At 46.4% G+C, this 23776-nt stretch overlaps 1 protein-coding gene across 1 annotated transcript in view; it reads right to left on the bottom strand.

The window, feature by feature from the left end:
* CDKL1 (cyclin dependent kinase like 1) overlaps positions 1-23406 on the bottom strand; it is a 51736-nt gene extending 28330 nt beyond the window's left edge. The window contains exons 1-2 of the mRNA XM_084791367.1: positions 22761-23406; positions 3324-3445 (exon numbers count right to left, since the gene is read on the bottom strand). Of these exons, the coding sequence (XP_084647493.1) occupies positions 3324-3445; positions 22761-22928 (290 nt within the window). The 5' untranslated portion in view covers positions 22929-23406. The remainder of the gene's footprint in view (positions 1-3323; positions 3446-22760) is intronic.
* Between the last annotated feature and the right edge of the window lie 370 nt (positions 23407-23776).

Genomic DNA, 23776 nt, shown 5'->3' with positions numbered 1-23776 from the left:
GGAAATGTTTTGTCTGTGTTTTTCACAGAGTTTGGATAGGGTTGCTATTCTTTCCTTATGCATTTGATAGGCTTCCCACATAAAATATTTTAATAATAGAACCGGAGTTAGCATGATTATAAGAAAAAATATATATCAATTCACATCTTGGGTGGTAAAGTAGATTTGTTCAATTTAGGGAAACGCAGCCCTGGGTCTGCCTCTCCCCTAGGGGTGTCCAGGCTCTGGGCACTGGGCTGGGTTAACCGGGTGGGTGCAATGCAGAATCTCAGTTGCCTGGAGAAACAGCCTTCTCCAGAGACAGCTTCAGTGGGAGAGCTCATTCAATCGGAGGAAACAGAGGTGATTTAAACCTGTGGGGAGTGGGCAGAGGCGATGGTGGTGAGTGTACCTCATTGGTGGGGCCAAAGTGCTGGGGATGCCTTATTTGCATGAAGGGCAATTTCAGGTGCTTGCCAGACATGACCTTAGAGGGAGAGAGCAAGTCTAACCTGTAACCTGCCCACCAGGATACATGACCACCTCAAGGGTAGCAGAGGTGGGGATCGTTAGGTTACGTGTGCGGGGACATGCAGGCCCAGGGCAGGCGTTTAGACAAGCCTTGACCTCACTCTTGCTCCAGGCCAGCTTCCCCAGGTACACAGCACCCCGGCCATTACAGGGAAATGTACATCTAAGAACCCTAATTTGAGAACTTCTAAAGGGAAAGTAAATAAAAGGGAAAACCTATTTGTAGGAAAAGATTTACAGTAGAATTATTTATCAAAGCAAATGTTGAGACCATCTCAAATCTTCAGCGGTGGAGGAATGGCCAGCAGTCATGTAACTTAATGTATATTTCTGTGCATATAAAACACATATGAAAGTGTATCTAAAAAGAAAGAGCACAGCGTTCACCCTGCACACTCAATGTGTTCTTGATAAAGCAACTGTCTTGAGCCCGTCAGACACAGGGCCTTGTCAGCACAACAGCATGGTGTCCACTGCTCTGCAACAAGGTGAGCACTAAACAAGTTACCCCTTCCAACGCGTAAAACCAGGCCAGCCACTTTCTCATATGTGTATAACTCTTCTCTACCTGGCTTAGTGTGAGGCAATTTATAAAGCGAGCCAGTTTATAATCTTTTTGAGGAGAAAGGAATTGGGGTGACAGAAGGCAGGCAGTGTGACTGCTTTTGTCATCACACTGAGGTACTTCGGTGGCCTCCATGCCCAATTCTGGAGAGAGCCATGTCAGTAGGTAAAATGTCCTTAATCACAGTTAACAAATTATTCTATTTAGGGTTCGCTTGTCCTTTCTTCTGCTCCCTTTGTGTTATTCTTTGTGATAAAGCAGCAGATGTGAGTACATTTTTCCTGGGGTTCTGCATGCTGCTGGAGTAAATAAACCAAACCCAAGGATGAGGTAGGTGACAGGCAGCTGGTCAGAAGGCGAGGTAAAATAACCTGGGTTGTGACAGGCATCCAAGGGGAACAGGCAGTCTTGGATAGGTCAACATTTGGGATTTGCTGCTGTCTTAGTGTAGATAGCGTGACGTCTCGATTAGATTAGGGGACACCCAGCTAGCTGCTTTCCATTGCATGATTGATTACTTGCTTGTTACATGGGGAAACTCTACGCCATTTGAGGTTTTACACAGTTACGGTATAAAACAGGAGAAGGAGCCCCCCCCCCCCCCCCCCGTGAGTAGCTGTGTGCTCCCTACAGTGTTTCCATTGTTCCCTACAGCAGGAGCACGACACCAGCAAAGTTTCAATGAGTGAGTGCTACTTGCAAGCTGCCAAAAGAGCAAATAGCAACACAGGAAATGCTCTCTTGTTTTTACCACGTAATCTCTCTGTGCTGCTGGTGACTTTCTGAAGGGTGGTGCCCGTCTTCTTGGCTCTAGCGTTCTGGAACATGAAAAAGCAAACTTCACGGATGTCAACAAGCCACTTTAATCCCATTTACCAGGAGGTCATGGCAGATCATATAGAACCAATATCACAGGGCAGAGCCAGCTCTCAGGCAAAGCTGAGAAGAAACGCCACCAGTGTGAGGACGTTAGCAGGGCTTGGCCTACCATGCCACAGCTCTGGTCTGTCAAGCACTTTCCGTATTTCCCCAGCTAAAGGTGGACCCTTCCTGCTTCCAGGAACGGAGTAGAAGAAGCCGGTGGGATAGTCCTCCCATATCCACTTCTCTGAACTCTCCCCATTTTGACCTGAGTGCCTCCTCTCCCATGAAGCCGTCTTTGATTTAGACTCACTTTTGATTGTATTGCCCATGGCCTAAAATGATTTTTCTTTATCCTTCCAGGCACAGTGATTGGTCCCAGGGATAATTGCATCATTCTAGCTGGCCAGTCAGAAATTCAACAGATTTTTTCATGTGGTTACTCTTCCAGAATTCTCTTCTGGGGAAATTGCATGGGCTTATATAAGTGGCAGCCATCCGTGCTCTAACCTGCACTTTTCCTTTCCTAGTTCTTTCTCTCCTGCACGACACACACACCTGTCACTCCCACTCTCCCAGTTATAGCCACTGACGCCTGGGGCTCTCTTCCACGCTTGCTTCAAGCTGGGCTTTTGTCACTTGTACCAAAGAAGTCCTGACTAACGCAGCACACAAAATACTTAGATTGCACTAGGTTTTTGATAGCCTTAAACTTCCTCTTAGCAATTACTTTTGTACTTCTTTTTCTCATTTATGTATTTGTTTGTTTGCTTGCTTACTTATTTAGAGGCAGACAGAGTCTTACTGTGTAGCCTAGGCTGGCCTCAGACTGGTGATCCTCCTGCCTCAGCCTCCTTAGAGCTGGGATCATAGGTGCGCGTCACCATACTTTGGAGACTCTTTCTTCTAAAGTGCAAGGCACTGTGCTTCCCTAGTCAGACACAAAGTACCTGCTGTCCTCCTCCCACTGTTTTTTCAGAGGCTCGATAACTTCAATGCAGAGACATGAACCCCGGGAGCCAGGTTTGTCTACGATGCTGCTGTGCTAACCATGGTGTCTTCATTAAAATGACCATAACTTATTTCACAACAGTTCTGGAAACCTCTCAGCTATCAACCCGGCGGCAGAGACATGGGGAACATTACTTTTGTTCACTTGGGCTTTTGTTTATTTGTTTATTTGTTTGTTTGTTTGTGACAGGGTTTATGACCCAGGGTGCCTTCCACCTGTCCATTCTCTTGTTTCAGTCTCTCAGTTACACACATGTACCACCGTGTACTTCTTCCTGCGTAGCCGTTTTAAAAGACGTGCCTATGGCTGCTTTGCCCTCACAAACCCTTGTGAGCTTTCCTTTGTCTGTCTTCCGGGAAGGGATGGGCCACTCACCCCGTCTGGTATCTATCCAGCTCGTGAAGCACCGTGTGGTCGCAGTACTCGAAGACCAGGTGAAGCCTCCGCTTCCTCCGGAAGACTTCCAGGAGGTTGACGAGGTTGGGATGCTTGAGTTGCTGAAAACATAAAGAGGTGGCGTGGTGAATCTGAGCTGTGAGTCTTCCTCTGAGTTCCAGAGAAATAAAGTAAAATTAATGATGTCTCCTTTCAGGAGAGTCAGTCTTTGTAGTGGAAGGAGGCAAAATCAGGATCATCCAAGCGCTCTGTTATTTTCTCACTGACTTGAGGGAAAGTGAGGTCAGGGCCCAGATGCTTTGTGAAAGCCAAGGGAAGACTGGCTAAGACACGGGACTGCTTGGGGCAGGGTGAATTAAAAGAAGCTCAGCCTTCAAGGCTCTCTCTACTCAAGTGTCCTTTCCTGAGGTGTTCTCCCAGACTGCTCTGCACTCCTGTGTCGGAATCCCCAAATGGTTCACATCCTGGTGGTACTAAGTAATTAGTAGTTGCTAATTTGTAATTAGCAACTGTTTTCACTTGGCCCTTTAGTGTTGTCTGGTTTTATAGCACCTATAGATAGAGTAGATAAATCCAGTAGAACTGTCCCCCTGTCCCCCCTCCCCCTCCCCCCTTTTCTGAGATAGGGTCTCTCTATTATGTAGCTCTGGCTTATCTGGAACCCACTATGTAGACCAGGTTGTCTTTCAACTCAAAGAGATCCACCTGCCTCTACTTCCTGAGTGCTAGGATTAAAGGTATGTGCCTCCGTGACTGGCGCGCTAATCTTTTTCTAAAGAAAAAAGAGATTTGCAACAACAACAAAACACACACACACACACACACACACACACACACACACACACACACACACACGCCCTCCATGTGCACATTTGCACAGAATCCTCCCAGTGTATTCCCTCTTTGTAGTGCCCAATAACTACTATTAGTGTCTGCTTCATTACTGTTTAATGATTTCTAACACTGGTGCTTTGCACCTCTTTTTTCAAATAACCTTTGATAATTGTTACTTTTCTTGTTGTTCTGGCAAAACACCTGACAAAAAACAGTGTAAGGGAAGATGAGTTTATTTTGGCTTACAGTTTTAAGGTATACAGTCCATAGTGGCAGGAGCATGAGGTAGCTGATAACATTGCCTGGCAGTCAGAAAGCAGAGACTGTCACAAAGTGAGTCCGGGCTATAAAACTCCAATTCCCACCTCCACTTGCCGTGACCCACCCTCTCTTACAAGGCTACAGTTCCTAAAGGCGCCACAACTTTTCCAAACAATGCAATTGGCTGGTGACCGAATGTTCCATCGCAAGAATATCTTGGAACATTTCACACTCAAATCACAACAGTCACTAATAATTTTCCTCGAAGATTTTTATAGTCAAGTGTGGTCTTTATCACATTAACTTTTCTCCATGTCACCTAACTTATCTAGGCATTCACTCTTGTTTCTCTGTGTAGCCTTGGCTATCCTGGACTCACTTTGTAGACCGGCCTGTCCTCAAACTCACAGGGATCCACTTTCCTATGTCTTCCCGAGTGCTGGAATTACAGGCATGCGGCACTGCGTCCAGCTGTCTAGGCATTCTTAATTCATCTTAGGGTTGAAGAGTTACAGGCAGTCTGCCATGTGACTGAGCTCACTTCCCAGAAAAGGAGAGAATGGTACATGAGCGGTGCAATAAAGAAGCTACTGACATGGCCACAGCATCAGGGGGGAAGGCTTTTATTGTAAATAAGAAAGAGAGAACATCCAGAGGTGTCTGGAAGACTTCAAGGCAGAAAGAGAAAGAAACAGACTGGACATGGCCTGGACTAGAGAAGCGGGGATAGCATAAAACAACAAGAGAGCATAGTGGAGACAGTGAGACAGCAAGGGAGGGAACAGTAGCGAACAGCAGGTTGTAAGGAGAGAGAAGCTGGTACAGGCAGGATGCTAGTGTAGACTTTGGGGCCCTGTAAATACGGATGCAGGAGCCTGGAGACCAGCACGGCCTTTGCTATGCAACCATGGGTCTCCATCATTGGAGAGCTGTGTGTTCCTTCTGCCACAGGCAAGGGAAATGACTCCTTCTGAGAGTCAGGAAGAGAACACATTTCGCAAGTTCCAAAGGGATGATGGCTTTTTATCTGTCCACTAGAAATCCTTCTGTAGTCCAACCTGAGCTGGGCCAAGAGTACGATTTCTGGACATATGCACTCCCTTTGAAGTTTAGGAAATAGGAGTTTAATGTGGGCCTGACAGAAATCTCAAGCCCCAGAATATACAGTAGAGCGAGGGTTCTCAACCTTAGTGGGGAGTCAAATGACCCTCTCACGGGGGTTGCCTAGACCGCTGGAAAACAGACATTTACATTTTGACTTATAACAGTAATAAAATCACAGCTATGAAGTAGCAACGCAAATAATTTTATGGTTGAGGGTCACAACAGCATGAGGGACTGTATTAAAGGGTTGCAGTATTTGGAAGGTTGAGAACCACTGAATTAGAGCTTTACACAATATACATTAAGCTTTACAGCCTGAACTAATAGGACAGGCCTCTGCTGGGAAGATTCACCTCCCCGAAGACCTCGGTTAATGAGGAAGTCAGCAGGCAGGGAAATGGGACTAAGATTTATTTGTTTATTAATTTATTTTGGATTTTCAAGACAGGGTTTCTCTGTGTAGTCTTGGCTGTCCTAGAACTCACTCTGTAGAACAGACTGTCCTGGAACTCACAGCGATCCGCCTGCTTCTGCCTCCCTAGTGCTGAGATTTTAAAGGCTTGGGCCACCACACCTGGCCCATGAGTAAGGTTTTTTTTTAAATCATTATTTTTTTTTGGTATCAATTTCAAAGGCCACCCATGTTTGCGTTTTCTATGGGCTAATGCCCAACTTTATAAAGTTGTAAAAATAAGCTGCTGCAGTTTCCAGACTCCTGTATTCTTATTGTAAAGAAAGGAGCATTATTTTTCACACCCAATCCATCTCTATAACTCTTTCCATCTGTGAAACAGAAACACTGTATCCATCAAAATATACTCACACTAACACAAAGAACAATAATCCCTCCTAGAACCTCTTTCCCCCCCAGCTCCTCCCCTCCTGGCCCCCCTACTCCCCTGATAAGCATCAATAACAGGCTTCTGGGCTGTCTCTAGAAAGGACTTGACTTGGGCCATTTAAGGAACTGATAGGTGTGCCTTGAGGGTTGAAGCCATGGGCAATGGCAGGCCAGCTAAGTGAACATGAATCCTGCAGGGCCCTGTGGGCTAAAAATTCACACTTTATCCTAGGTGCAACAGGAAGGAAGTACAGCAAGCTGTGACACAATAGCCCTTGGGTTTTTGAGAGCATTATGGTAGCAAAGAATGGTCCAGAAGAGGCAAAGATGGACAAGGGGAGAGAATATGGGGCCTTCCGACATTGTTGCCAGGCGTGATGGCGCTTGGCTTTAGTCCCAGCACTCAGAAGGCAGAGGCAGGTGGATCCCTGTGAGTTCGAGGCCAGCCTGGTCTACAAAGCAGGTCTAGGACAGCTAAGGCTACACAGGGAAACCCTGTCTCAAGAGAAGAAGAAGAAGAAGAAGAAGAAGAAGAAGAAGAAGAAGAAGAAGAAGAAGAAGAAGAAGAAGAAGAAGAAGAAGAAGAGAAGAAGAAGAAGAGGAGGAGGAGGAGGAAGAGGAAGAAGAAATTTTGTTGCCAGAATAGTGAGAAATGTGGCAATGAACTAAGGGCCGGGAGACAAGGGAAGGGAAGATACCAAAAATGAAGGAAGAATGAGGAGTTGCTGATGCCAGCAGAGAGAGAGGAAGAGCAACTTCATAGGACTGAGATTTCAGAGCAGCCCTGTCCGCTTGGCTGGACAAAGGATAAAGTCAGAGGTTCCTGTATGCAGGGTGGAGCTGTAGGAAGAGATGCGCTAAGACAAGAAGAAATCCAAAGAACTTGAATACCCCGAGAAGAGAGGGAAATGGGTCCCCAGTGGCAAGAAAGAAGATGAGAGCATGATCCCACCTGTGGCCAGCGGTGATAGGCGCTGTTGGAAGGTCAGGCGGAGAGTGAAGTGAGAGACTCCCAGACTTCTCATTTTGGGGATTTTGTGACCCATTGTGGGTATCCCTACAATGGATGTTGAACCAGGCTGTGTGGGTTTGGCATCTCAAGCCACCTTCCTTCTCTCTGTCCATTAACTCACTGGCCTGGGGGTATGGTAGGGTCAGGATGACACCTTGGTCCTGATGCTGGTTCACAGTCTGCACCCTGTAGCTTTCGACCACAGCTTTGATAATTGAGGATGTTTGTCTATGAGGGCTCAGGTGTCCTTCCCATAGCCCACGGGCTGCATGAAGCCCTGAACAGCAAAGAATACATTGCAACACACAAAATTGGAAACATACTTAAATTATTGTGATTTTTTAAAAAAACTCTGTTGTGTAGTTCTTGAGCATGAACTTTGTCACAATGTCAGAAGTTCGGACATGCGCTGAGCAGTCCCCAGGACTGGGGAGGCAGAGGCAGGCAGATCTCTGTAAGTTCAAGACCAGCCTGATCTGCAGACTGAGTCCAGGACAGCCAACACTACCAAGAGAAAACCCTGTCTGGAAAAACAAAACAAAACAAAACAAAAAAGGTTCGGACATGTCTGGGCCTTAGATACTTTTGCCTTGGTACAGAAGGGACACCTTGAGGGACAAGTAAATGAGTTAGATGACAAGAACCAAATGTCACATAGGAGAAACGTGCAGACTAGAACAGACTAAATTACCATATGCACTACAAAGGTGTTGTGGCTTGTTTAGCCATAATTGCTCCTGATTTAGGAGGGGGAAAGCCACAGCCTCAAGCCTGATTTTATTTCTTGGCATTCTATCTTGTGCTGGCCTAGTCTGGAAGGTCTCAATAGTTCTTTCTAGGTCATTAACACTGTCCTCAGCTAAGCTTCATTAAAAGTAAGGCTGGTCAAGTTTGGAATTTGTCTCCCTTTATTATCTCTCTGATGTTTTCCATTATGCTGCTAAGTAAGGCACTTCTCTAACATTAAAAAACAACAAACAAACAAACAAACAAACAAACAAAAACCCAAAAAACTTCAGCAGGGCATGGTGGTCCATGCCTTTAATCCCAGCACTTGGGAGGCAGAGGCAAGCAGATCTCTGTGAGTTCAAGGCCAGACTGGTCTACAAAGTGAGTCCCAGATAGCCAAGGCTACACAGAGAAACCCTGTCTCAGATTAAAAAAAAACAAAAACAAACTTTGGGTGTGGAGAGATGGCTCAGCAGTTAAGAGCACTGGCTGCTCTTCCAAAGGACCCACATGGCAGCTCACAACTGTCTGTAACTCCATTCCAGTGGATCAGACTCCTGCACACAAACACACAAGCAGGGCAAACACCAATGCACATTAAATAAAAATAAATAAATAAAATTTAAAGTTCTTTTAAAAAGACGTATTTTTATTTTATAAGTGTTTTATCTTATGTATGTACACACACATGTGCATGCCATGACTACAGAGGTCCCAAGGAACTGGATCCCTAGTAGCAGGGTTGCAGACAGTTGTAAACCAAACTAGGCTCTCTGCGAGAACAGCAAATGCTCCTAACTGCAGAGCCATCTCTCCATTCTCCAAGACTCCTGTTTGTGTTTTAGTGTCCTCTTGGTTGAATTTGACCTGATCTCCACCTGGTTTTCCTATGAAGACTAGAGTGTCACATATCCCTTCTTGGACAGCTCCTGTACCCGTCATTGGCCCCATATCTTCCTTGGCCACCCATCTATTGTGATGAACTCAGGCCCTGCATCCTTGGAGGTCTACTTTTCAGCTTCCTCCTCCATAGCACTTTTAAGACTTTTGTACTCATTGCCAACGTTTAATTGGCAGGAAATATTGTGTTAGATCCTGGTCATGAGGCTACTCTGGAAAATGCTGGAGATCTGGTAACTCTGGGCTCTTTATTTCTGTGGCTTTGCTCTGTGATTCTCTCTCAGCTTGCTCTGAAAGTAGTGGTCCACTTCAGAGAAGGACCATGTGCTTTAGTTTGTTCCTTTTTGTATCACTCCCTGTACCCCCGATGGCACCAAGACCCAGTGGGCATCACTCTTACATCACATCAGCATCACTCTCACATCACACCAGCTTCACTCTCACATCACATGAGCATCACTCTCACATCACACCAGCATCACTCTCACATCACACCAGCATCACTCTCACATCACATCAGCATCACTCTCACATCACACCAGCATCACTCTCACATCACACCAGCATCACTCTCACATCACATCAGCATCACTCTCACATCACATGAGCATCATTCTCACATCACATGAGCATCACTCTCACATCACACCAGCTTCACTCTCACATCACATGAGCATCACTCTCACATCACACCAGCATCACTTTCACATCACACCAGCATCACTCTCACATCACATGAGCATCACTCTCACATCACACCAGCATCACTCTCACATCACACCAGCATCACTCTCACATCACATGAGCATCATTCTCACATCACATCAGCATCACTCTCACATCACACCAGCTTCACTCTCACATCACATGAGCATCACTCTCACATCACACCAGCATCACTTTCACATCACACCAGCATCACTCTCACATCACATGAGCATCACTCTCACATCACACCAGCATCACTCTCACATCACACCAGCATCACTCTCACATCACACCAGCATCACTCTCACATCACATCAGCATCACTCTCACATCACACCAGCATCACTCTCACATCACACCAGCATCACTCTCACATCACACCAGCATCACTCTCACATCACATCAGCATCACTCTCACATCACACCAGCTTCACTCTCACATCACACGAGCATCACTCTCACATCACACCAGCATCACTCTCACATCACATCAGCATCACTCTCACATCACACCAGCATCACTCTCACATCACATGAGCATCACTCTCACATCACACCAGCATCACTCTCACATCACATCAGCATCACTCTCACATCACATGAGCATCACTCTCACATCACACCAGCATCACTCTCACATCACATCAGCATCACTCTCACATCACATCAGCATCACTCTCACATCACACCAGCATCACTCTCACATTACTGATTCCATATAGCAGAGTGAGTGAACGATTCCATGCACCCATGTTTCTGTCTAAAGTGGGAAAACACACGACCAGTAGAGATGACTGCACATTTCAAGACCAGTAACAAAGTATACTTATTCACCAAGATGAATCCATTCTCCAAAACCTGTCTGGCCCCTGAAGGTACTGGCTTAGTACCACGTGGTTTTAGACTGACCAGTATACAGATCCCCGTGTCCGGGGTCTCTTCTACTCCTCTGGTCTGTGTTCTATGTGGAGGTGTGAGGGGTTGTTGACTCTGGTCTGCACTTTAGGGAAACATAGCCGACCTTTTTCTCAGTGCTTATTCCTTGGTGTTCCCTTTAAAAACATTCTTCTCCCACAACTGTGCTTAAACAGCAGAAGAACAGAAAGCAAAGCTTGCAAAGTGGGAGTTGTTGTCCCAGTAGAATGCTTTTCACAATCCTTCAAAAATTGGAACTTGACTCTTGGCCTCACAGACATTTTGGAGGAAGTCCTCCATCAGTTCTCGTCCATCGAGAATGGAAATGTGACACTCTTGCCCACACCCATGGCTTTAAAATGAGCAACCCCACTCCTTCTCAGGCACTCCTGATCTGCACACTGTAAGTCTCAAGGGCTCGAGGCCCTGGTGCCTCTATGGGCGTGTCTCTATCCCCGGGCTCAGGTCCCCAGGGCTACTTCCCAAAGGAAACTACTAACAAACACGTGGTTGCACGTCTCAGACTTTAACTTCTGGGCAGAGGGACGCCTCAGCTGCAGGTGCTGGTATATGCGGTCTCAACGGGTCCCTCAGGCCACGGTCAGGCCACAGGTCAGAAAAGATGACCAAGGTAATGTTGACATTTAGAATGGAAAGCTGCACTTCTTCATGCAGCTTACCAGCCAAAATAACCTGGAGGGAGGATCCTGTGATGCTGCCACAGGCATTCCCAAAGGGAGCGGTGGCCACTCCCAAGAAAACCCACGGAGTGATTGGGTCTGACGTCTGAGCTCTGATATCTCAGACCCACTGTGTTCTCTCTGCCCCAGGTTAGAGCACTGGCCCACGGTGGGCTGAACAGATCCGTAGAACCACGCCAAGACTAGCCTTCCACTCTTAAGTGTAAATTTGGGTAAACACTCCTGGTATTTGGCAAACATTAGTTTTACCTTACACCATAAGACAGGAACAAACAGAAGCCTTCACACTGCCTACTTTCCTCTCAGCACAACCCTGGACAAAAACAGTCAAAAAGAAAACTCCATTCCAGGGGACACTGCAGGTGGGGCAGCCAGGGCCAAGGATTGTTCATGGGCTTGCCGGAGGCCACACTGAGGGACAGACTGTGCCAGTCTCTGACTGGACACCTGGCCTGAGATCTCTTCTGGAGACTTCTGAGAACCCAGCAGGCCAGTGACATGTGCAGTGGATGATTGAGCTGTTTTGTTGTTAAAAAAATATATACCATGAAAGAATTATTAGTACAACTGCGCTCACAATGGAAACCAATGCAGAGCTGGCACTCACGAGGGCACCACGCCCTGGCAGTTACAAAGCAGTTTGCTTCTCACCTCCCATTGTCCTAGCAGAAATGGAGACCGAGTCTAATGATTTTCAGAGACACAATTTTCCCCACTGGTATTTTTTTTACTAGAGGGCCTCTAAGGTTAATAAACAGTAAGGAAGGATAATGATTAACATGAGGATATGCCTGTTGGAAGAAAATTTGCAACACGAGACATTAATCCTGCCAAACGTACAGCTAAATTAAAACATTTTAAAAGTCAACGTGAAAGGCATGCCCCTGGCCCAGTCAAAAAAATTCCATTCTACAGGAAAATTACTACCTTCAGGTGTGGTTTGGATATCCTATGATAACTACACATAACACAGGTTATCTGGCCAGACTTCTCATAAGTTGGAAATAAAAAAAAAATAATTTAAACGGGAGAGAGAGCAGTAAGATAATTTTTAAAATCAGGATGAATTGTACAACCACTCATTTTGAAAGCCTAATCTTCCGCTATGCAGCAAAGGAATGTAGTTAATAATTATGTAATAGTAACTGTTATTCAAAATAACACAAAGGGAGGGTTTTTCAAATGTTTTCATGACAAAGAATTAACAAATATTTGGGGCCTAGGGAGACGGCGCAATTGGTAAAGTGCTTGCCTTGTAAGCATAAAGACCTGAGCTCAGTCCCAAGAACCCAAGTAAAAATAAAAAAAATAAAAAAGATCAGATATTTAGCACCTGCTTATAGTCTGGCACTGGGGAGGTGGAGACTGGAGACCAGACAGCCTTGCCTAACCGGCAAGTTCCAGGCCAGTGAGAGAACCTGCTTGAAACACAATGTCGATTATGTCTGACAAACGACCCCTAAGGCTGTCCTCTGACCTCCACAGCATGAACACACTCAGGCCAGCATGCCTGTACACACACATGTGCAACCCCACATGCTCACACATAAGCACACCAAGTAATAGCAAATATTTGAAGGGATAGGTATGCAAATTGCCTTGATTTGCTTATGCCACAACGTAAGTATATATCAAAACGTCACATCCATGAACTACACAATTAGTATTTGTCATGAGTGATTCAATTCCCAAGACACACACATACACCCGTAATCTATCCAAAATTATTTGTCAAAAATAATTTACTCTGCCTCCTCCTGCCTGGAGTATTTTATTTTCTGGCTTCTAGCGTGTCATAGGATGCAATGCCTATGACACAGATGAACTAGGAAACAGGCTTAATCTCTTTGTGAACCGGGGGCTTCGGAGATGGTAACGCACCTACTGTTGGCCTCTGTTCCGTTTGTGCTTGAAGTATTTGCCTGGCAGCTTACCGCTTGGGTTCTCACTAGCAGCAGGAATGCAATCTGTGTAGATAAACACCCGTGAGCTAAGCCAAAACATCTCCAAGTAAACAAACAAAGCAACTGGTTACTATTTGCAGTTTGTAGGTTTTTTCTTGTAGAAATGAAATTAAACAGGTCTCCACTTGTCGAACAGAGAGGATGATAAGGGGCTGTTTGGTTTCTCTCATTGTGGTCAAGGAACTGCTCCCATTGTCTTCCATGATACTGACAACCATCTTACATAGTGCCCAGTGTCAGTCTATGCTGAAAACAAAACAAAACAAGACACCACTGGCCCCATCCCCGCTGGTCCTTGGAGCCAATACTGCACAGAACAAATACCAGAGGCTACAAACTGGCAACCTAATGGCCAAATGATGTCTGCACATGCTGTGTTGTAGTCAAATCACTTACTACTTTAAAATCAGGGCATTGTGTTGTCACTGAAAAGAACAGGTTCCTGGAGAAAGGGCTGATCACAGAACCAGGGCAGGAGGAGACCAGGACATTTTATTTGCCCAATACACAGTAAAGTCCTCAAACAATGGTGGACGCCAGTCAGAACCCCAGAACAGACAGAAGGAGAAGAAGCTGAGAAGAACAAAAGAGTAACGACTGAGCTAACAATGTATAAAGTGCTGAATTGAAACATTCCCGAGTCCATAGTGATATTAGTAAGTATGTGTCTGGAGGTTGGAAGTCTTTTTTTAACAGAAAAAAGAGACTAATAAGTAAGGAAAACGTACAGAAAAAGAGCTGTTACAATAAATGACACAGGCAAGATTACCAGTTGATATTAAAACCTGTTCACTACACTTATTGGGCATTTGTTCATTTTGTGTTGGTTTTTGTTGTTGTTGTTTGCTTGTTTTTAGAGATTTATTTATTTATTATATATACAGCACACAAGAAAAGGGCACCAGATCTCATTACGGATGGCTGTGAAACATCATGTGGTTGTTGGGAATTGAACTCAGAACCTCTGGAAGAGCAGCCAGTGCTCTTAATCTCTGAGCCATCTCTCCAGCTCTGTTGCATTAAAAAACAAAAACAAAAACAAAAAAACAAAACAAAACAAAACAAAACAAAAACCAGGGTCTACTATGCAATCCTGACTGCTCTGGAGCTCACTAGGTAGATCAGTGTGGTCTTGAGCTCAGAGATGCTTTTGCCTTCTTCCTTTTATATGCACCACCACACCCACCTATATATTAGTTGTTTTTATATACTTTATACACATATTAGTTATGTAGCTACTATTGGGACATATGAAACATTTAGGTATAGACTATGTTTTAGATAACAGTAGTGTGCTGCTGATAGAATTCACAATGTGGTTGTGTAGAAAAATACCCAGAGGTAGCCCAGCCAAAGATACCGGGGTGGGGCGGAGGTGTTGGGTGGCAGACAGGGATGGAGAGCCAGGCTCCAACAGATGCTGACGAACGCATCTAGTTAAAGGTCTGTGGGTATCAACTGCATGATTCTTTTTACCTTTAAATATCTTGACTATGGGGCGGGGGGGGGGGCAGGGAGATGGCTCAGAGGGCAGAAGCCTAGCTTCACAATGACTTGAGAACTACCCCCCTCCCCCGAACCGGCATAAAAATGTGCATGCGATGGTGTCAACCTGTAATCTTGGCATTCCTTGGGTGAGATGGGAGGTAGAGCCACGAGAATTACCTAGAAACCCGTGGACCACTCAGCTTGGGATGCAAAGGACAGTAGCAGAAACAAGACAGACTCTACCTCAGGAAGACAGAAGGCAGGAGCTGACTCCTGAAAGTTGTCCTCCTTATGCACCCGATAGCATGTGTGTACACATATTTACATAAGATACACACATTAAAAATATTTTGAATTTTTTTCTTCAAAAACTATAGAGAAAAATCTCAGGAGATACCACACAAATTTCTAATTCCTTGTTAAAATAACTGAAAATGTGTCTTCTTGAGTGGGCAGCCTATAGGCTGAACATTGGCCCCATTCAGGGACACGGGCTCACAGTGTGCCCCAGTCCAGACCTCTCAACATTACTTTCTACTCATCCACCGCTGCATGTTTGTGGTATCAATGTGATCCTTGACCGATACTTGAGTTTGTGAGACCGGTCCCCTACAACTCATAACAGATAACGCTGAATATGGCTGTAACCACGTAGAGACTAGCTGGGCACGATGGCATACACCTGTAATCCCAGCACTCAGGGAGGCAGAAGCAGGCACATTGCTGTGATTTGAGACCAGCCTGGTCTATAAAGTGAGTCCAGAACAGCCAAATCTACACAGAGAAACCCTGTCTTGAAAAACAAAACAAGCCGGGCATGGTGGTGCGCGCTTTTAATCCCAGAACTCGGGAGGCAGAGGCAGGTGGATCTCTGCGAGTTCGAGGCCAGCCTGGTCTACAAAGAAAGCCCAGGACAGCCAAGGCTACACAGAGAAATCCTGTCTCGAAAAACAAAACAACAATGTAGAGACTAATACTAATGTTCAGTACTAATGAGTTCTATTACTCTAATCCATTTTCATTAGCAAATTGAGTAAGTTGAAGAAAAGAAACCTAAAACTGGTTCCTTTTAGCAATAGGAGAATTGAAAAAAAGTTCCCTGTCTTTTTCCTTATTTTGCTAGGATCAAACACCACAGGATTATCTGCTATGTTTTTGTTTGCATGCAAAATATCCCTCCAACTAATATTGGGCAAGTTGATGCCTTTAAGAAGATGAAAGTTCTAACCAGGTGGGGGTGGGCCGCTCACATGGCATGATGGTGGTATTTAGCATCATGGCCCTGGCACACTATGTGCCTAGTTAATGTTTTGTCTGAATAACAGGGACCCTTAGGTGTCCTGCTCTCACAGTGATGCCAGACAGCAGAGTGGCGACTCACCGCAGTATTCCTGATCTGAGGGTTCCAGGTACTGAGGCTCCTGGAGAGCCCAGTGCAAGCTTGCCTCCAGGATGGCCCTTTGGAGACAGTGCCATGCTCACATCCCACACTCTGCCTTTCTCCGTCAGCTTTTCTCTCTCCTCTGCTACCGCTGCTGCTTCTGACCTTCCCTATTCTGTCCCTGCATCCTGAGGCTGCCTAGGCACAATGCCACGCTGGGCTGGAGAGCCCTGCACACTCCCGTCAGCATAAAGTCAGCGAAGCAGTACCAGGCAGGGACATAAATCAGGAGCTAAGTGTGGGCAGGCTCCCAGGAGGCACCAGAGCTTGTCCAAGGTCACCTGACAGCCCTGAGCAGGATCCAACTCTGAGGTCCCAAGCCACAGCTCCGTGGGCCACACAGTCACACAGCTCTGTCCCCACTGGAAAGTGAGCAGACTGGAGAGAACAGCAGCCTCTCCCGTGTATGCTATGACTTAAGTCAGATGAAAGCATTTTCTGCTGAGCAAAACAGTCGCATTCATATCTCTGTTTTTTTGTTTGTTTGTTTCCCTAACAGGATTTTTTACATATCTTTTCCCGAATTCCTTAGAAAAGAAAACTCAATGCTACGAATACATCAGATAGCCTTGTATATCTATGCTTTATACAATAATAGGATTAGAGATTTTTGTCATCCTCTTGTAAGGACAGGTTTTGATCCTTTTGGGGGTGACATTGTTCTCATTAACTATGCATCCTGAAGGGACAGAAAAATGTCTCAACAGGTAAAGACACTTACTGAAAAGTCTGATGATCCGAGTTCAGTGTTTAAGCCCTCGTGGTAGTGAGAACCAGCCACTGTGTTGTTCTCTAACTTCCACTTGTGCACTGTGTCACATGATATTTACGAACACACACACATCCTACACACCCATCTCCCACCACACTCTCGCACACATACACTCCCACACACACACACTCTCTCTCTCACACACACACCCATCTCCCTCCCCCTCCCCCCACACCCTAACACAAACACACATACTCCCCTCACACCCTCCCACACCCCCACACACTCTCTCCCCATCCCCAACAAATGTAGTAAGATATAAGGAATGCGTACTGTAGGCACCGGGAAACAGCTCAGTTGGTAACGTGCTTGCTACACACGTGTGAAGGCGTGAGTTCCGTCCCTAGAACCCACCTAAAAAGCTAGGCATGGCTGGGCATGGTGGTGCACACCTTCAGCCTCACACTGGGGAGGCAGAGTTAGGCAGATCTTTATCGGCTCCAAGCTTGCCTGGTCTACATATGGAGTTCAAGGTTAGCCAAGGCTACAGAGAGAGACCCAATCTCAGAAACAAAACTAACAAACAAACAAGCCAGGTACGGCGGCACATGCTGCCAGCATTGCAAAAGCAAACACAAGCAGATCCCCAAGGCTGACCTGCCTAGCTTACCCAGCAAGCTCCAGGCCAAAGAGAGACCCTGCCAACAAAACAAGGTGGATGACACCTAAAGAATGACAACAGAGACTGACCTTCGGCCTCCACTTACACACACAAGTACGTGTACACGTTAGTGTGGTGCCTCCCCCACAAACACATGCAACGAATTTTGTAATATTTACAGCAGGGTGAGTTTTGTGGTGTTGGGCATCAACCTCGGCCTTGCACATGCCATGCAAGCTCTCTACCACTAAGCAACATCTCCAGCCCCATAGCAAAGTTTCAGATGGACACCTGACTCCCACACTTATTCTTATCTCTGTTGACAGCAAATAGTAACTTCTTTAAAAATAAAACAAAATCAGAACTCTATGGTTAACCACCATTCCCACTGTTCTCAGGCCGCCGTGGGAGCCACAGGTCTCACAAAGAAGATCTTGCAGGAGAGAGGACAGAATAGATTCCGAGGCCCCACCACTGGGCTTGGTCTTAGGGATGGGCAGAGCTGTGTCTACCTGCCAGCTTCCTGTCTAGGAGGGTTCTGGCAAATCAGTAACCATCCTGAGCCAATATGCAAAACAGGACACGATAGCTACCGTCTGAGGCGGCGCTTACTCGTGTTAATTGTGGAGTCCTAGGCAACGAGCTGGCAGTTCAAGCAAGTCTGCTGGGTTACCGGCTCCTACCTGCCAAGTGAAATGGGGATGTCTTCTCCCTCTCTATCTCATTTTCCTTCCTTGTCTTGAGAGAGAGAGAGAGAGAGAGAGAGAGAGAGAGAGAGAGAGAGAGAGAGAGGGAGGGAGGGAGGGAGGGAGGGAGCTGTCACTGTGTCCTAGCTGCTGCTTGTAGGTGTTTGAGTGAAGTTGGTCTGACTCTGTTACCCCCATATTACCTACAGCACCCAGACACCCACAGTAGCACTGTCCTATCTTTGATCTCCAGCTGCCTCAGGGCCAGCAGCTCTCTCTGTCAAGGCTGGATGGAATAGGTTACTTCCTCCCTCCCCGGGTCTATCATTTCACTCCACCAGGAACAGTGCAGCAGCAGAGACCAGGGCCTAGGAAGGAGTTGGCTGCTCCATGCTTGTCTTAAGGCCGCAGTCCCCTTTGCTGGACACATAGATACCACTGGGGGTGAATGGGAGGGTCTGGGACGGATTAAAGCACATTTGTGTCCTTGCATGTGCTGTATGAAAAGTCAGCTCCCACTTCCCACCACAGGGCCCCTGATGGTCTAGCACATGATGCCTGGCCGTGTGTGTGTGTGTGTGTGTGTGTGTGTGTGTGTGTGTGTGTGTGTTGTGTGTATGTGCCTGCCTCTTCCTCCCTGAGTGCTAGGATTAAAGGTACATGCCACTTGCCGTGTACTTGCTTTCTTTTTTTTTTTTTTTTTTTTTTTTGGTCTCCCTTTGCTAAAATATGTAGGGGTGACAGGGAAGAACAGTGCCTGGGATGTGGCAGAGTTCTGTAAGCGCTTGCCAAGAGGACATGTCAGTTAAGCCGTGCACAAACACCTCACCAAACCCACCAGCCGAACGTGCTTCATTGTTTTTCCGTATGGCAGAAAATCAATTTGAAAGCGGTACATTGAACTTTACGTACCACAGCACAACTTTATCCTGTCACTAGAACAGCATTAATCTCCCTTAAGGGATAACTGACTGATTTTAGCTAGAGCAGTGTGTTTGGACTTTGTAATTTTATGAGACTTTGGTGCTTCCTGCTGCTCTAAGGAGACAAACTCATTTAAAAAAAAAACAATCACAATTATATAACCTAGGAAAATTCTGATTGGGAATTAAGATATTGAAGAGTTAATTCTCATAGGGCGTCTTGGTGAGCACAGGGTTGCATCTTGTTTAGGTAGTGGTATATTGTTATAAAACCAGATTTGTTTTGTAAAACAGAGTCACACTTTCCCCCCTCCAGGTGGTATGAAATAATGCTATTTGTAATGCTTCCAGTTTTTAGAGAAAACAAAAACATTTTGCAAAAATCTTAGCAAGATAAAAGGTCTTGATAATACAATTCCCCTGGTGATGGGCCTTCACACCAGAAAGGGAAACACAGAAGAGGCACGGCCTTAAACGCTGGCAGCTAGACAGCTACCTCTCTCGATGACATCTGCTTACAGAGAAACAACCATAGACTTAGGAAACTGGCAGCAGTTAGTGGGCCTTACAGTACTGCAAAGTTCAGTCTGGAAAAGGTCTACCGGAACCATCCCCTCAGAAGCAACCGGAACCACGTCGTGAATGTCGTTTTGTTTTACCAGCTATGCGTCCTCTGTATAGGATAGCACTTGATCTGGGAATCTTTTTTTAAAAAATATTTTATTTATTTATTTAATGTATGAGTTCTCTATCTGCATATGCACCTGTATGCCAGAAGAAGGGGTCAGTATATATGGTTGTTAGCCACCATGTGGCTGCTGGGAATTGAGCTCAGGACCTCTGGAAGAGCAGTCAGTGCTCTTAACTGCTGAGCCATGTCTCCAGCTCTTGATCTGGAAATCTTTTTGTCCCCAGATGTAGTATTAACAGCCATGAGATTTACAGTGCCCAGGACAAGTGATAACACTCTTTCATTGATGGATGGTGAAGCTAAGAAAAGGCACAGCAATACACAAACACACAATGACGTGCACCGCACAGCGCACACAAGTCTGACGTAGGTGTAGTTAGATGCTATTGCCAATTGTTCTCTTTCGGGAAGGCCAGGTTTCCCACAAGGAGTGCCTTTTCTAGTTTTCATTTTGATATTAAAGTGTCTGATCTTTTAAGAAGTGGTTAAGAATGCCAGGTGCAGTGGCTCACTCCTTTAATCCCAGCACTCAGGGGCCAGATCTCTGTGAGTCAGAGGCCAGTCTGGTCTACAAAGTGAGTCCAGGATGGTGAGGGCTGTTACATAGAACAGCCTGTCTCAAAAAGCAAAAACAAAACAAAATAAAACAAAAACAAAAAGTGATTAAGATAGTAAGTAGTTAGTGGTTGACTACTTTTGTTTTTGTTTTTAAGTCCTGACTGGGCTGAGGGTCTAGTTCAGGCTATAGAATTTGTCTGGCTTTGAAGATAGACCCTGGCTTAATTCCCTAGCATGGGGTTCAAGGCTAGCCTGCTCTACAGCACAAGACTGTTTCAAAGACTGGAAGAAGAAAATACAGTGAGGCGTCGTGGTGCAAGACTACGATCCAGGTACTTGACAGGACTCTGAAAAATCCTGACAACTCTACTGCAATTGCCAAAGGGGGGAAAAATCATTCTTTAAAATGCCAATGGTCCAGAAGACCAAAAGTCTGCAAATGACAGCCTTTTAATAAAATATAACCTTAGTGGGCTGGGCAGTGGTGGCACACACCTTTGATCCTAGCACTAAAGAGGCAGAGGCAGGTGGGTCTCTGAGTTTGAGGCCAGCCTGGTCTACATAGTGAGCTCCAGGACAGCCAAGGCTACACAGAAAAACCCTGTCTCAAAAAAACCAAATCTTCTTCCTCCTCCTCCTCCTCCTCTTCTTCTATAGCTATCCTTTTCAAAAGACAACTTAGCAAGATATTCAAAGTCCTGCTTCCTGCCTAAGCTACTATCCTTCTGCTTCTGTAAGGGGCTGTCTGGGTGAGCCCTCAGCTGTCCGGCCCGTGGTCACTGAGGATTCGTCACCCTCTGGTCTGAGGTCTCGGTTTGAGTTTTCCTCGTCCTCAGGGATCACAAAAAGCCTTAGCTTCTCACTGGGCACCCTAGGAGCTCACCGAGCTGCAGTCGGCCCTGTAGCATCTACCTGCACTTCCCACCCAAGATCAGTGACCCTTTCCCCCAGAGCCCCAGAGCCCCAGAGCCACACCTCAAGTCCCAGCTCAGTCCCCTGAAACACAGCTGCTTCATCTCACGCCCTGTCTCCCTCAAACTTCAAAATCCAATGCCTACATGCCTTCTTTACTCAACAGTGCCAGAAGAGCTCTTGCCAGCTGCGGGGACCCAAGGCCAGTGACACAGGCTCTGCCATTAGGATCTCTGTACACCAGGAGTGAGTGATTATATGTCCCAGACAGGACATTTAATCCACGTGAAAAGATGTCTAGAGAGACCTGGAGAAAACGGAGAAGCCAGAATAAGCACACCCTGACGTCTTACTCTCTCTTTACTGACTACTAACTCCTCCCTAGCTATGTAGTGAGGCAGGTCAGAACATGGAGGTCATACTTTCTGAAGCATGGTTCATTTCCATGGTAGCCGTGGCCTGACTCATCCTACGCTAGGTGCTGGATCACCTCTTCAAGAAATTCAGAGAAGAAGTCTCTTTGCAAAAATAAGAGGGAAACACTTTTTATCTTGTAATGAACACACCAAGTACTAGGATTAACTGATAAACGGGGCTGGTGCCACATTTTGGCTTCTGTATTGGGATGCTTGCTTTCAGCCAGGACCTTGGGAAGATCGGCAGGAGATGTGCTTCCCAGTTTGAAAACAGGTAAATTTGGCTGTTGAGGTGATAGTGCAGTGGGTAAATTTGTCATAAAAGCCCAAGGACCCAAGCTTGGATCCCAACACCCACATAAACGTTGGCTGAGCACAGCTGTCCGCCTGCACGTCCAGTGCTAGGTCCTGGAGAAAACTGGCTAGCAGTCTATAAACTCTGGGTTCTAGTGAGACCCCCCTGTTTCAGTATATAAGGTGGAGAACGGTTGAGGAAGATGGCACATGTTAACTTTTGGTCTCCAGACGTCCATGTCTTAAGCATGCACATGCTCCCACGCACACGTGAACACACATGTACAGAGGCATACACACCTCATGCGTCCCAAGAAAATAGGAAAATGAATTTAAAATAATTATAGAAAACAGACTAGAAGCTTAAAATTCAAGAACTAATAAAGTTGAATTGTTTTAAAATCTGCTCATCAGGGACTCTTGAAAAGACACTGCAGTTGACATGAGGAGAGACTAGTAAGTGGGGGAACCGGGAACGAAATACTTCACAGTTTCTCTGCAAGTGAGGGTTGCCACACCTTTCCCCTCCACCTCGATTACTTCCTTACGTAACAGGTCTCTGCCCACAGACTGGGATTTGTGTCACTGAGGACCCAAGGCTGTGAGGGAAGGGCACATAGCTGCAGCCGCACACTTATCTAACCCAGAAAAAGCGAATCAACTACCTTGAGCATGCGGATTTCTCGAAGGGCGATTTTCTTTATGACAGGGTCATCTTCAGTTTCCAGGAACCTCTTGATGGCCACGATCTGACCCGTGTCCCTGTTTCTGCACTTGAACACCACCCCGTAGGAGCCTTCTCCAATCTTTCCAATCTTCTCATATTTCTCCATCACGGAGGAGTGAGTCTTCTTGGGAATGGATTTTCATATAGTTTTTAAACGTCGCTTATGAAATTCCCGAGCCCCATCAAGTAGCGGCTGTAGTCTGGGATCTAGAGAAAACAAGGGCAGGAGATTAGGACCAGCCAGGTGTGGACTCCACCCCCCAGCAATGACATTGCGGTCAAGGCTGGGAGCCTACAGGTGGCTGCCATAGGTGTCCCAATTTCAATATGTTTCATCCCCTCCAGCTAAAGGTGTAGTCATCATCCTAAAACGATCCGAGCTGTAAGATAATCTATCTTTTTAACGTTATGGTTCATACGATCTAAGACACTTGAGCTGGCTGGAGCGCAGCAAAGGCGTAGGGCTTCCCCGGTTCTAATTTCGGGTCTCATTTCCCTCCTGAAGAAGACACCACAGCGGGCGGGCAACCGGGCCCCACGAGGGCTGCTGCGGGGGACCTCCCGCCCTGACTCCCCGGCGCGCCTCTGGGCCCAGCTCGCACCCTCAGCCTGCAGGCAGGCTGGGTCGCCGCCGCTGCTATCCCCCTGGGAACCACGCCGGCTGGGCGGGGCCGCCGTCCTTCCTGCTCTCCCTGCAAGCCACCTGGCAGGGTCCTTAGGTCCCCGAGATGCAGGTCCTCAGGGTTCAGATCGTGGGAGACGCAGGTTGGAGGGTTTGCAGGGAGGGTGCCTGCACCCGGGCCCTCCTAGCAGCCTGCTCTTGCTAGGATGACCAGGTTCATACCTTGCAGCCTCAGTCCTTGCAGTGTCCCCTCCTCGCCTGGAGGGCAGCAGCTGCGTGGGTCCCGCTCCGTGCAGTATGGTCTTCCTTGCCGTGGGGCCTGGCGCCGTGCA

The sequence above is a fragment of the Acomys minous genome (genome assembly GCF_964271855.1).
Source record: "Acomys minous genome assembly, chromosome: 8".
NCBI lineage: Eukaryota > Metazoa > Chordata > Mammalia > Rodentia > Muridae > Acomys > Acomys minous.
Note: the sequence above shows the minus strand (reverse complement) of the source record. Positions and strands in the feature narration are given on the sequence as shown.